Below are 15,739 nucleotides of genomic sequence, written 5' to 3' on the forward strand. Positions count from 1 at the left end.
AAAAAAAAAATGGAGAGGGAGAGAGAATTTGCCATAGTTTTCTTTTTAGGCTCTCAATTCTATTTCACTGGTCTTTATGTCTATTCTTTTGCTAGTTTCATACTGTCTTAATTATTATTTGCTTTATATTAGGTTTTGAAATAAGCAAGTGTGAAGTCCTATTTTTTTTTTTCCAAGATTGTTTTTGCTATTATGGGTCCCTTGGAATTTCCTTATGAATTTTGGAATCATCTTGTCAGTTTCTACCAAGCCAGCTGGGATTATGGTAGGGATTACATTGAATCTGTAGATTACTTTGGGGAGTACTGCCTCTTAAAAATGTTAAGTCTTCTGATCCAAGAACATGGGTTGTTTTCCCATTTATTTCAATTTCCTTTAATTTCTTTCAATTGCTTAATAGTTTCTACTAAAAAATTTTGCACTTCCTTTGTTAAATTTACTATTTTACTCTTTTAATGTTATTTTAAATGGAATTTAAAAAATTTTATTGTTAGAAAAAAATTATGGCTGCACCCGCATCATATGAAAGGTCCTGGGCCAGGAACTGAATTTGAGCCAAGTGTGACTTACGCTGGAGGTTTTTTTTTTTTTTAAATTATAGTTGATTTACAATGTTCTGTCAATTTCTGCTGAACAACAAAGTGGACCCAGTTATATATATATATATACACACACATATATATATGTATATATACATATGTATATATATGTATATATATATGTGTGTGTGTGTATATATATATATATATATTCATATTCTTTTTTTCACATTATCCTCCATCATGTTCTATCATAAGTGACTAGATGCAGTTCCCTGTGCTATAACAGCAGGATCTCATTGCTTATCCACTCCAAATGGAATAGGTAGCATCTATCACCCCATACACTGGATCCTTTAATCCACTGTGCTGGGCCAGGGATTGAACCTACACCTCTGCAGTGACCCAAGCCACTGCAGTCAGATTCTTAACCCACTGTGCCACAGCAGGAACTCCTGGAATTGTGTGTTTTTTTTGTTTTGTTTTGTTTTTGGGTTATTCATTTCAAGTGTTTAGAAATACAACTCATTTTTGTAAACTGATTTAAAAATTTTTTTTTCTCCAGGGATTTCCTGCCATGGCACAGTGGAAACGAATCCAACTAGAAACCACGAGGTTGCAGGTTGGATCCCTGGCCTCCCTCAGTGGGTTAAGGATCTAGCGTTGCCATGAGCTGTGGTGTAGGTCATAGACGTGGCTTGGATCTGGCGTTGCTGTGGCTGTGGCTTAGGCCAGCAGCTACAGCTCCATTTCGATCCCTAGCCTGGGAACCTCCATATGCCTCGGGTGCATCCTTAAAAAGACAAAAAAAAAAAAAAAAAAAAAAAAAAAAAAAAAGACGAAAAATTTTTCTCCTTTTTTTTTTTAATTTTTTAATATATATATTTTTAATTTTCCCACTGTACAGCAAGGGGGTCAGTTTCTCCGTATTTTTAAATGGATTTTATTTTTTAGGTTCCCAGCCAAACTGAAGAGAAGGTACAAAGATTTCCATATATCCATACATACACAGCCTCCCCCACCATCAAAATCTAAAGACACCTCATTTTAATCCTTCTCAGGTCCCTAAACTCAGGGTTGACCAGAAATACCCATCTCTTCCTATGATTCATACATCTTACTACCTTTGGAAAAACTAATGCCTATTGAACACCTCCTATACGTCAGGTATTTTTATTAACACATTTTCATTTAAATCTTGCAGTATCCCTGAAAGCTATTGATTGTAAGCACTCAAAGAACTACAACTTAGGTTAAATGATTTCCTTTGAGAATACAGGATGAATACTGTGAGACTAGGTGAAACTGTAAAAAATGGTTGAATATCTGCACTTTCATATGATTCAACCTAATAGAATGTGAGAGGGTAAATATTTAAACCCAAGCCAGTTTAGTTCTAAAGTCTACACTCTTCATTTTACCAAATCTGCCCTAAGTGCTAGATTTTTAATTTTTCCCTTGGCAGCTCTGTGGTTTCAGATTAATATTCCCCTCCCTGAAAGATTAGAACAAGGTGGGGTCTGAGAGGAATATTTGTCAGCCCCAGGTATGACAAATATTGAGTTGGGTCTAGGGATTTTTATATCTTGCAATCTTGCTGAATGGGTTTATTAGTTCTAGTAATGTTTTTAATGATTCTGAAGGATTTTCTATATATAAAATTATATCTTTTGTGAATACAAGTAGTTTTACATTATCCTTTCCAATCTGGATTTTCTTTCTTTTTTCTTTGTTTTCCTCCCCTAACTGCCCTGGCTAGAACCCATCTACAATGTTGAACTGAAATGATGAGAGCAGACATCCCATGTCTTGTTCCTGATATTAGGGAGAAAGCATCCAATCTTTCACCATAAAGTAGCTGTGGATATTTATAGGTATCCTGCATTAGGCTGAAGTACTTCCCTTCACTTGCTAGTTTGTTTAGGTTTTTTGTTTTTTTAAAATCATGAAAAGATGTTAGATCTTGCCATATGTCTTTTCTATTCAGATAGTCATGCGGTTTTTGTCTTTTAATTACTGATATGGAATACTACAATTGACTCTCAGATGTTAATTCACCCTTGCATTCCTAGATTAAATACCACTCAGTCTTAGTGTATAATTCTTGCTTGCTCTCTTTTTTAGCTGCACCTGCTGCATATGGAAATTCTTGGCTAGGGATTGAATTTAAGCCACAGCTTAGATCTATGCCCCAGTCGCAGCAACGCTGGGTTCTTAACCCACTGTGCCACAGGGAAAACTCCATATAATTCTCTTTTTATGTTTTGCAGAATTTGGTGCCAGTATTTTGCTAAGGATTAAAAGTGTCCAAGTCTATAGGAGATACTGATCTGTAATCTTCCTTTTTTGGTGTGATCTTTTTGTTTAGGTTTGTTATCAAGATAAAACTGCCCCCATAGAATGAGTTGTAAAGTATTCCTTCCTCTTCTAATCTTTTGGAAGAGTTTGTGAAGAACTGATATTAATATTTGGTAGAACTCACCAGTTAAGTCATCTGAGCCTGGGCTTCTCTCTGTAGGTAGTTTTTTGATTACTAAATCAATCTCTTCACTTGTTCTATTGACTTCTTGAGTCAGTTTTAGTTGTTTGTGTCTTTCTAGGAATTTGTCCATTTCCTCTAAGTTAACTAACTTATTGGCATACATTTTTTTGGTAGCCTTCCTTTACAATCCTTTTTATTTCTATCAGGTTAGTAATAATATTCCTTCTTTCACTTCTAACTCTAGTGAAATTTGAGTCTTCTCTTTTTTTTTCTGGTCAACCTAGTTAAAAAGTTGTCAATTTTGTTGATCTTTCAGAAAAATCAACTTGTGGTTTCACTGACTTTCTCTATTTTTTTCTTTTTTTCATTTTTTTGGTGGCAACTGTAGCATATGGATGTGCCCAGGCCAGGAATGGAATCCAAGCCACAGCTGCAACCTACACCAATTTTTAACTTACTACGCTGTGCCAGGGATCAAACCTGCGCCACCACAGAGATAATGCCGGAACTTTAACATGCTGTGCCACAGAGGGAACTCCTCTACTGTTTTTCCACTCTGTATTTTATTAATTTTTGCTTTAATCTTTTAATTTTTTTTTCACTGCACTTGAGGCACATGGAAGTTCCCTGACCAGGGAATGAACTTGCACCACAGCAGTGATCAGAGGCACAGCAGAGATAATGTTGGATCCTTAACTTGCTGAGCCACCAGGGAGAGTTCCTGCTTTAATCTTTTTTTTTTTTTTTTTTTTTGGTCTTTTTAGGGATGCACCCACTGCATATAGAAGTTACTAGGCTAGAGCTGAACTGGAGCAGTAGCTGCCTGCCTACACCATACCCACAGCAATGACAGATCCTTTAACCAACTGAGTGAGGCCAGGTGTCAAAACCGTGTCTCATGGATACTAGTTGGGTTCATTACTGCTGAGCCATAACGGGAACTCCTGCTTTAATCTTTTTTTGTTTGCTTGTTTTTTTTTGTTTTGTTTTGTTTTGTCTTTTTAGGGCTGTACCCACAGCATATGGAGGTTCCCAGGCTAGGGGTCCAATCAGAGCTGTAGCCACTGACCTACGTCAGAGCCATAGCAACTCGGGGTCTGAGCTGCATCTTTGACCTACACCACAGCTCACGGCAACACCAGATCCTTAACCCACTGAGAGAGGCCAGTGACTGAACCCACATTTTCATGGAAGCTAGTCGGGTTCGTTAACTGCTGAGCCATGATGGGAACTCCTGGTTTTTTAAATTGAAATACAGTTGATATATACTAATCATCTAATATATAATACTATGTTACATGTATACAATGTAGTGATTCACAATTTTTAAGGTTATATTTCATGACCCCCAAGTCCATCCATGTTGCTGCAAATGGTAAAATTCTGTTCTTTTTTATAGCTAAGTAGTATTTCATTATATATATAGAAAATATACATATTATATATATATTGTATATTATATATACATACACACACACATCACATCCTCATCCATTCATCTGTTGTTGGACACTTAGGTTGTTTCCAAGTAAATTTTGGCAATTATAAATAATGTTGCTATGAACACTGGGGTGAATGTATCTTTTTGAAGTAGGGTTTTTTGGTTTTTTGTTTGTTTTGATATATATACCCCGGAGTGAAATTGCTGGGTCACATGGCAGTTCTATTTTTATTTTTTGAGAAACCTCTATACTGTTTTCCACAGTGGCCACATCAATTTATATTCCCACTAACAGTGTACAAGGGTTCCCTTTTCTCAAAATTCTTACCAATATTTGCTATTTGTGTTGTTTTTGATGATATCCATTCTGACTGGTGTGAGATGACATCTCCTTGTGGTTTTGACTTGCATTTCCCTGATGATTAGCAATATTGAGCATCTTTTTCATGTGCCTGTTGGGCACCTGCATTTCCTCTTTGGAAAATGTTTACTTAGTTCTTCTATTTTTTAATTGGTTTTTAATTTGATGTTGAGTTGTTTTGATATGCTGATTATTAATCCATTTTTAATCATTTTCAAATATTTTCTCCCAATCAATAGGTTGTTTTTTCTTTTGTCAATGGTTTATTTTTCTGTGCAAAAGCTTTTAAGTTTAATTAGGTCTCATTTGTTTATTTTTGCTTTTCCTTTGCTTTCGGAGACGGATCCAAAAAAGCATTGCTGCAATTCATGCCAGAGACCACATTCTGCCTATGTTTCCTCTAGCAGTTTCATAGTATCTGGTCTTACATTTAGGTCTTAAATTCCTCGAGTTCACTTTTGCATATAGTGTTAGAGAATATTCTAATTTCATTCTTTTACCCAGAGCTATCTAGCTTTCCCAGCACCATTTATTGAAGAGATTGTCTTTTCTTCATTGTATATTCTTGCTTCCTTCATTGAAGATTAACTGACCGTAAATTTCTAGGTTTACTTCTAAACTCTCTACTCTGTTCCATTGATCTATACCTCTATCTGTGTACCACTATACCATACTGTATTGATGATTGTAGCTTTGTAGTATATAGCCTGAAGTCAGGGAGCTCTTCTTTCTGAAGATTGTTTTGGCTATTGGGGTGTTTTGTGTTTCCATACAAATTTCACTTTTGTCTTTTTTAATTTTTTATTTATTTCTTTTTAGGGCCACAGCCATAGCATATGAAAGTTCCCAGGCTAGGGGGTCAAATCGAAGCTGCAGCTGCTAGTCTACACCAGAGCCACAGCAACACAAGGTCCAAGCCTCATCTGCAACCTACACCACGGCTCATGGCAACGCCAGATCCTTAACCCACTGAGTGAGGCCAGGGATCAAACCCATGTCCTCATGGATACTAGTCAGGTTTGTTTCCACTGAGTCACAACAGGAACTCCTCCATACAAATTTTAAAATTATTTTTTCCTGTTCTGTGAAAACTGCCATTGGTTTTTGATAGGGATTGCACTGAATCTGTAGACTGCCTTAGGCAGTAATATCATTTTAAGGATATTGATTATTCCAGTCTGAGAACATGGTATATCTTTCCATCTGCTTGTGTCATCTTCAATTTCTTTCATCAGTGTCTTAACAGAGTATAGGTCTTTACCTTCTTAGGTAGGTTTTATTTCTTGGTATTTTATTCTGCTTGATGTGATGGTAAATGAGACTGTTCCCTTAATTTCACTTTCCGATAGTTTGTTGCTAGTGTATAGAAATGCAACTTATTTCTGTATATTAATTTTGTATCCTGAAACTTTACTGAATTCAGTGATGAGCCTTAGTAGTTTTCCAGAGGCATCTTTCTGATTTTCTATATATAGTATTCATGTCATCTGCAAACAGTACCAGTTTTACTTCTTCCTTTCCAATTTGGATTCCTTTTATCTTTTTCTTTTCTGACTACTGTGGCTAGGACTTTTAAAACTACGTTGAAAAAAGTGGTGAGAGTGGGGATCTGTGTCTTATTCCTGATCTTAGAGGAAATGCTTTCAGCTTTTCACCATTATGACGTTAGCTGAAGTTTTGTCTTATGTGAGCTTTTTTATGTTGAAGTATGTCCCCTTTATGCCTACCTTCGAGAGATTTTTTTTTTCTTATCACAAATGAATACTGAATTTTATCTAAAGCTTTTTTTGCATCTACAATGATGACCATTTGGTTTTTATTCTTCACTTTCTTCATGTGGTTTATCACAATAATTGTTTGTAGATATCAAAAAATCCTTGCATCCCTGGGGTAAATCTCACTTGATTATGGTATATGATACTTTTAATGTAATGTTGGATTTGGTTTGCTAATATTTTGCTGAGGATTTCTGCATCTATGTTCATCAGTGATAGTGGCTTATAATTTTTTTTTTTTTTGGTGACATCTTTGTCTAGTTTTGGTATAAGGGTAATGCTGGCCTCACAGAATGAGTTCAGACGTGTTCCTTACTCTTCAATTTCTTGGAATAGTTTGAGAAGGATCAGTGTTAACTCCTCTCTAAATGTTTGGTAGAATTCACCTGTAAAGTTTTTCTACTATCTATTTTATTAGTTTCTGCTTTAATCTTGATGATGTCTTTCTTTCTGCCTACTTTAGTTTGCTCTTCTTTTTCTACTTTTGTGGGGGTGGGTAAAGTTATTGATTTGATGTTTCTCTTCTTTTTTATTAAGGTATTATCAGCTATAAATTTCCGTGTAAGTACTGCTCTAGCTGTATTCCATACACTTTGTTATGTCATATATTCATTTTCATTCATCTCAGTGTATTTTCTAATTTCTCTTTTGATTTCTTCTCTGATCCACTGGTGATTTAGGAGCATGTTGTTTAATTTCTCCAGATTTGGGAATGCTCCAAATTTCTTTCTGTTACTGATTTATAATTTCATTCCATTGCGGACAAAGACCATACTTTATATACTGTTTTATCCTTTAAAAAAAATATTGAGGTTTGTTTCATGGCCTAATATATAGTCTATCCTGGGGAATGTTCCATGTGCACCTGAGAAGAATGAATATTCTGCTGTTGTTGGGTAAAGTGTTCATAATTAGAAATAAAGATCACAAAACTTATATCCTATGTACTCCTTGATAGCAAATATTGAAGGAAATAACCCATCAAGGAAGAGCAGCAATAGCATGCAAGAAACAAATGACTAAGGTTGAAGAAAAGTCTCAGAAAGATAGTGAAGAGGGATACCGATCATGGCTCAGTGGCAACTAACCCAATTAGTATCCAAGAGAACACAGGTCCAATCCCTGGTCTCATTTAGTGGGTTAAGAATCTGGTGTTGCTGTGGCTGTGGCGTAGGCCGGCAGCTGAAGCTCTGATTGGACCCCTAGCCCAGGTACTTCCATATGCTGCAGGTGTGGCCCTAGATAAAAAAAGATGGTGGAGAGAACGTAGGGTCTAGAAAGGAACTTTCCAGAAAATAAATAACCTATGTTTTTGAGCATATGGAAACTATCAGCAATTAGCATGTGGTGGAGATGTTAAAACTACGAACGAATACTTAAGGCAGATTATTATTATTACTTTTTTGCTTTTTAGGGCCCTACTGGCAACATATGGAAGTTCTAGCCTAGGGGGTGATTTGGAGCTACAGTTGCCGGCCTACACCACATCAACACTGGATCCTTAACCCACTGAGCAAGGCCAGGGATTGAACCCACATCCTCATGGACACCAGTCGGGTTCATTTCTGCTGAGTCACAATGGGAACTCCTTTTTTGTTTTAATTTTTTCAAATTAAAAAAGTTTTTTTAAGGCAAATTATTAACACTAGGGCAAACAGTTTCTGTAAGGAAGGAGGCACTAATAAAACATATGGTATAGGAGTGAATACTTCCCTTCTATACCAAATTAAATTTATTCTATTGATTACCAAAAACTTCATTTATAAAGGCAGAAAGACAGATACATAATGTTAAATCTATCAACAGATCAACAGATAACACTTAAAAGTAATAAATCAGGAAACAGCTGAAACTTTTACTTGAAATACATAAGTAAATGGAAGGGAAAAAAATTTGAAATATTTTAGATGGTTATAAGATTACAGGTTGGGAGGATTGTGGCAAGGGCAGCTATTTTTGACTCTAAGCTTGAAAGCTGTACTCTCATTAATTAGATAAAATTTAAAGGAGAAGATTTTCTTTAAAAAGGTCCACATATTGCTAGACTAATAACTCTATGCTAACTGATAACATTCTGAAAATATTAGCTTCCTCCACTGATGATACAAAATTATTAATTTGCTTTTCTAATTTATCTTCTAAACCTTAAATTAAAACATACCTTCCTAACATCAGAACTTTTGGGTTCTGTCGTCCAAGTGATGACCCGGGATACTGCTAAGCGAGTTTCACTGGAATTTATAAAATCTCCTGGATCCATCTGTTTGGCCAGAGTTTCTATGTATTTGAGGATAGCAACCTTCACCTGCAGAGGTAAGCACAATGAGAAAGGGCAATCAGCTGGTCATTAAGGGGCAATGAGAACACTTCAGAAATAATTCTGTGATTATTCTTTGGACAAACACAAAATGAAAAAGTATCAACAACAAAAGAGAAGTTATATAATCACCTACCTACTGGAGGTACAAGTATGTGATAATGCGATTTTTTTTCACACAAGGCAGAATTTAAAAAGTTTTATTCCCCCGTCTGAACAACTGCTGAAGTCTCTTGGTAAGATTAGGCACTTCTGGAGTCTCCTTCAGGGCTTAGAGCTGAGTTTTGTCTAGATATCCCTGGGAACCAGTCTTTATAAATTGAGTATAATTTGGCTCTTGGAGAAATGAACCAAAGTATTTTGGAAATGAGGTATTAAAAAAAAGTTTTACACAAGTATCACTGGAGAAGAAACACAACTTATTTGTATAAAAGAACTGTCACATATGAGTTTAAAAAGTCTTATTCTCCCTGGAATTCCTGATGTGTGGGTTGCATCGAGGCTAAGTGTGTGGTAGGATACAGGCTTCAAAACTAGCAGGAGATGGGAGTTCATGCCGTGGCTCAGTGGTAACAAACTGGACTAGTGTCCATGAAGACGCTGGTCTGATGCCTGGACTTGCTCTGTGGGTTAAGAATCTGGCATTGCTGTGAGCTGTGGTGTAGGTCACAGATGCAAGGCAGCTTGGATCCCATGTTGCTGTGGCTGTGGTGTAGGCCAGCAGCTACAGCTCCAATTCGACCCCTACCCTGGGAACTTCCACATGCCGTGGGTGCAGCCGTAAAAAAAGAGACACAGACACAGACACAGACACACACAGACACACCCCCAGTAGGAGGTGATGCAAAGCAAACATGCTTCTTTCTCAGATGCAGCTTTCTTTACCTTTAGAGTAAGCTGTTGTTAAATTATTTCTACTTTCTTAGGTATGTTGGGGAAAAAAGTTTGAGAACCACTGTTTTCAAAGTCACATCTTCTGAAACTCTAGGACTGCTAAATAACAGTTTTCTAAGACTTTACCAGTGCTATTTATTTATCTTTTTAGGGCCGCACCTGAGGCATATGGAAGTTCCCAGGCTAGGTGTAGATTCTGAGCTGTAGCCGCTGGTCTATGCCACAGCCACAGCAATGACAGATCTGAGCAGCGTCTGCAACCTACACCACAGCTCACAGCTATGCTGGATCCTTAACCCAATAAGCAAGGCCAGGGATGGAACCTGCGTCCTCACGGATACTAGTCAGATTCGTTTCCACTGAGCCACAATGGGAGCTCCTACCAGTTTTCTTTAAAAATGGCACCTGGCATAGAGCACAGTCCTTGGATATAGCTGATGCTGAACGTTTATTAAATGCTGATTTGCAGACTTAGAAAAAGGAAGATTTAAATATATGATTAAAATAGCAAATTTGAAAAAATACTGTCAAAGAATAAGGTAATCAGGTTTTCTATGCTCTTTCTTCCCTTATTATTGATCTTTTTTTTGGTCATGCCCATAGCATGTGCAAGTTTCTGGGTGAGGAATCAAACCTGTGCCACAGGAGCGAGCTGGGCTACTGCGGTGACAGTGACAACACCAGTTCCTTATCCCTCTATACCACCATTGATCTTAAGATGCTATTTTTTTACTCAGTTCAAATAAAATCTCTGGGAAGTAATATCCCAAGTTAATAACATAGGTGTATATGTTAAAATAAAGTTCTGACTCTTGTACATTTTCCCCCTTCTGCTTCCAGTTTAAAAAAAAAAAAGACAGAAGTCATCAACTTACATGTTTCATTTCATAATAAATGAACTTTAAGAAGTAGCTATAACTTTAAGAAATGTATTAAAAACAAGAATGAATCTATAAGCCATCCTGAGTAAAATGTATAGGGGAGAGGGAAAGAGATTTATCGTAGATTTTGCAGTAGCAGGCCCAACTAAATTATGGCAGCACATAACATTCTGGATTCTTTTTTTTTTTTTTTTGCTTTTCAGGGTCGCACCCTCAGCATATGGAAGTTCCCAGGCTAGGGGTCAAATTGGAGCTACAGCTGCCGGCCACAGCCCCAGCCACAGTAATGTGGGATCTGAGCTGTGTCTGCGACCTACACCACAGCTCGCAGACAACACCAGATTTCTGACCCACTGAGTGAGGCCAGGGATCGAACCCACATCCTCATGGATACTAGGTGGATTTGTTTCTGCTCTGCCACAACAGGAACTCCTGAACATTACTTTTATTTTCAGCATAAGGTATAGCTCCAATATAGCTTCTCCTTGCTATCCTAAAACATCAATTCATTAGCGGAAGAATGCTTTTCCGCTACAGCATTACGTGTGTGCATATAATATAATGTGTGTATATATATATATTTACATATATATTATGTTTTTATATAACACACATATATATGTATATATGGCTTTTAGAAAAAACATTCTTTGATGACCAGTATATTTTCCAATAGGGAAGCTAATTATCTATTTCGCACTGTCTTTTTCTTCAGGCCTTCAGCAACTTTGTTCTATCAACTGACCTATGGCTCTTATTTCTTAAGCTAATGGTTTAGAACTCCGTTTCTACTGGCCCATGAAACAGCTCTATATACATTTTCTTTTTTTTTATTTTTTTATTTTTTAATCTATATACATTTTCAACAGCACTTGAATACCATCAGTACCTAAATCATAACTCTTAGCACAGTTTACAGTTTATCATGTATCATAAACAATAATGATAAAAATGTTTTATACTCCTAGAAATACCTAGCACAATGGCTTGGATAAATAAGTTTAAAAAATATTTATCAATAATATCAAGTGGATCATTCTTCTGCAGGTCACTTTTAAAAATCAAAACAGATGGAACCTCTTTCACAAAGCAGCTCTGAGAAAAAAATGCTATGTTGAGTTTAAGTCAACCCTGGTATGAAATATAACTGTGCTTTTAAGGCAAAATCATATTCAAAAACTTAAAGGAAAATCAATCCTAGGCAAAAATGCTTGTAGAAACATATTTCGTGCAGAACAGAGCAGAAAAAGACAAGGCTTGTAAATGCATATATGCTTGTTATTTCCCTGATTTTAATCTCATTTAAGAAAACTCACTAAGAAACATCTTAGTAAAGATTTCAGGCGCACATCTTTTAAATTATTTCTTTTATGTTAAACAGTTCTTTTTAATCAAAATTTGGTTGTTTAGTGGTTAGTTATAATTTTGGTGTTTTTGTGAGAGAAGGTGAGTTTAGGTCCTTCTACTCTGCCATCTTGTCCCAATTCCTTCAATTAAAATTAGGAATCACCCTAGTTTTCACATAAATTAACTAGAAAGTGTGTGCTAATGACAGCTGAAAAAGTTAATCCTGAATTAAATTTTATGCACACATCAGAAATATTGCATTGCAAAAAGAAAATTATTGTTTCATTTAAGAACTGGAGAACAGCAGCACTGAGATTAAACTTAAAAACTTTCGTTTACTGAAATAAGTAGGCAAAACTGTCACTTTGCCCAAAATATCTATTCAAACTTCAAAAGTTAAAAAAACAAATATTGGGAAATCACAAACATAAAATTAGATAAGACTTTATAGAGCAATTTTGCATAACAGCTTAGGGTTAGATGGCCATACTTTTGTTGCCTTCTAAATGTCTCTCCAGTAAGCTTCTCCAAAAGATAGCCTGGCATTGAATAACATTTGGAATCAAATCTGTGCATGCTTTAAAGGCTTACAAAGGGTTAGTAGTTGAATATATAGATGCATACAAATATTATCTGAAACACTGCAGTTTGTAGAGAGTTAAGAAAAGATATAAGGCAGATTAAAACAAAACCAAAAAAACCTTGGAGCTCCAAAAACAGTGAAGCTGGTCCCGAAGTGCTGGCTTGACTGTCTGAAAGTTTATAAAAACAAAATCCACTGATTGAACAGCTTCTCATGTGACAGAAATACAAGTATTAACATAACTTCATGAATAAAATACTTCAATTCTTTACAATGTTTTCAAAAGACCCCAAATTTTTACCTTCAAGCTTGGTGTTTGGGTCTGATCAACTGTAAATCTCATTAGAATATTGAACTGAAGATCATTTGGAAAAGATTCTCTGAAATAAGAAAAGAACACAGCAAAACAAAATCAAAATTAAGTCAGTAAGTAAGCATTTAGCAAACTTAACAAAAGATTATGCTTAACACAAAAACACAATGTCATTCAGAATGCATGCATGAAGTAGTATCTGTATGTGGTATAGTCTATGTGGTAAAGAATACAATAAAAGCTACTCCCAGAAGAATTTGAACATTTTTTTTTTAACCCTGCAGAAGGTTAAAAAGCAACACTATGGCAAATAATGATTTCTTGCCTCAGTTACATATTTAATCAGAAAAACGTATCCAGTAAAAGTTCAACATTATCAGAGATGTTTCCATACCTAATATCTGAATTCTAGACTCACCTCAACTTAGTAAATGGATATTTGAAATAAGTCACTTCAACAATCTACACAAGAAAGTAGAAATATATCATTGGTTCAAAATCTTCTGAAAAAAGAATGCATAATAAAACATTCTTTTTAAACTTAGAAAATATTTTAACATTAGATCGAATAAAATCTTCAATTCTACTTTTCAGATACATCTTAATTAAAATAAAATACAACCCTGAATTACTCAACCAATGTTAATAAAATTTTTTATAGATTAAATGCAGTGTTTGAACTAAGGACCATTAGTTGCATCAAATATACCATGTAAGCTGCCATCATTAACAATTTTCAAATGGAGTTCATGCAGTCTACATGGTTTGAAAGGACTCAGAAATCTGAATTTTTAACACAGAAACTAAATATTCTTGATTACTGTTGAGTAAACTTGAAATATAAGGAGAAACTCTTACCTTGTAACATCGAGGGCTTTCTGAACTTTTGCTTGAACAGACCCAAGCAAATCAGCACCCATTTTTTTTAGTAGTTGTGTCAGCAGTACAAACAACCAATCTTGAAGATCGTCTTTGTGGACTTGTATGAAGTCCACTAGAGTCTCCAAAAACATGCTGAACACCTACAGTGGATAAATGGGGGAGGGAGGAGAAAAAGGAGGAAATATTGATCTCTATGATCAATTCAAAAGTGAAGTAGAAAGGAATACAGGAATCAGAGGCACAGCGATTGGCAGCCAAGCGGAAAAACAATCTCTCTTGCTTTTCATTGGACTCTGTGATACAAGAGTACGTTTGAACTGTTATCCAACTTCTGTCGAAGTTCGACAATTAGCTATTCCATGCAGCATCACTTGGTAAAGAAACTTTTGCCATAATGGCTGGCACACCTAAGGGTGTTAATGATGCCACAGCTTGAACTGAAATCCATTTTACCTGAAATTTAGGAAGAGGAACTACCTATAGGCTCATCAGCCCCCAGGTCTTTGGAAGAGTGGTGGTGAGTTAATCAGAAGGTGACTATGCTGACAGCTTCCTTAAAGTATAAGATCATTTTGACATGTGGGCTAACTGGAGACTTCTTGGCTCTCAAAATGTCAGTAGTCACAATTTTTTTTGGTCTAAGATAAATTATTTATTAAAACTGCCCCAAAAGTAATTTTAAATGGCCTAAGATAAATATAACTGCACACAAAATAAGTCAAATCAGGATACAAATCTATATCTACATTTTAATGATCTCTAAAAAGTCCTAGATGGCATGCTATTATTAGTCCTCATTATTACTGATAGGTCATATACTTGTTTCCAATATTAATCTAGTTTAAGACTTTTTCTAAGATTCAAGAAAAATTTAAGGGATGAGAAGCTAAAATTCATAAGTTACTTATCTGATTAAAAATACCTATGAAAAAATACTTATGAAAAGTGACAAAATTAAGGTTATATCTCCACAAGAAATTCAATATTATACTGGAAAATTTATTTCTAGGTAAAGAGGAGAAAATTCAAGACAGTGTCTCTCATGCTGTATTGTGAGACAATTTATAATCACAATGGATTATAAAAACTATGGTTTAAAAAAGTTAATAATCCCAAAGTAACTATGCTAATTTAAAAGTTAGGAGTTTTGTTCTCAATATATATATTTCTTTCTTAAATTTCCTTTTACATAGTTATACACGAACTCCTGTTTTTTTTTTTTAATGTCAGAAATGAAGGATTATTCTCTATCAGAATGCCTTTTTAAATTTTTTTTTAAAGAGCTGCACCTGCAGCATAGGGAATTTCTGAGGTTAGGGGTAGAATTGGAGCTGTAGCTGCTGGCTTATACCACAGCCACAGCAACGCCAGAGCCGAGCTCTGTCTGTGATCTACACTGCAGCTCAGGGCAACCCCAGATCCTTAACCCACTGAGCAGGATGAGGGATCAAACCCGTATCTTCATGGATACTAGTTGGGTTTGTTACCACTGAGCCACAATGGGAACTCCTCTATCAGAATTCTAACTATACTTGTTTTGCCTCATTCGTGGCATGTGAAAGTTCCTGGGTCAGGGATCAAACCTGTGCCCACAGCTATGACCCAAGCCACAGCAGTGACAATGCGGATTCTTAACCTGCTTTGCCATAAGAGAGTCTTGTGGTATTTGAATCTGCCATTTGAATCTGAGTTAGGAAAAAATACACTTTAGCTATTTGCTCAAGATGCTATTTGTTTTTGTTTTTTGCTCAAGATGCTATTTGTAAAAGCAGAAACTATGACTACTTTAAATCTTCTGTTACCTTCTGATCCCCAGGCAGTAAGTACCTGCTTCAACACTGTTCTTATTCACAATGCAGATTCATTAACTCTGGTCTTATCCTCCCATCCCCACTTACAACCATAACCAAAAAACCTGGCTTCT

The 15,739-nt window shown here is 35.8% G+C and overlaps 1 protein-coding gene across 50 annotated transcripts in view; it reads right to left on the reverse strand.

The window, feature by feature from the left end:
- The window catches only part of CLASP2 (cytoplasmic linker associated protein 2), a 205,172-nt gene that overhangs the window by 33,136 nt on the left and 156,297 nt on the right, over positions 1-15,739 (reverse strand). For 40 of the 50 annotated variants that reach the window (XM_084987576.1, XM_084987570.1, XM_084987575.1 and 37 more), the window contains 3 exons: positions 13,792-13,955; positions 12,922-13,000; positions 8,760-8,903 (listed from right to left, as the gene is read on the reverse strand). In XM_084987576.1, coding sequence (XP_084843702.1) covers positions 8,760-8,903; positions 12,922-13,000; positions 13,792-13,955 — 387 coding nt within the window. Of the gene's footprint in view, positions 1-8,759; positions 8,904-12,738; positions 12,790-12,921; positions 13,001-13,791; positions 13,956-15,739 lie in introns of all 50 variants that reach the window. The other 10 variants (XM_084987545.1, XM_084987565.1, XM_084987557.1 and 7 more) reach the window with 1 other exon arrangement.

Source organism: Sus scrofa, chromosome 13, assembly GCF_054392235.1.
Source record: "Sus scrofa isolate SSC_HxYL_T2T_F1_AM1 chromosome 13, Sscrofa_HxYL_maternal_Yorkshire_Landrace_v2.0, whole genome shotgun sequence".
In the NCBI taxonomy this organism is placed as follows: Eukaryota; Metazoa; Chordata; class Mammalia; order Artiodactyla; family Suidae; genus Sus; species Sus scrofa.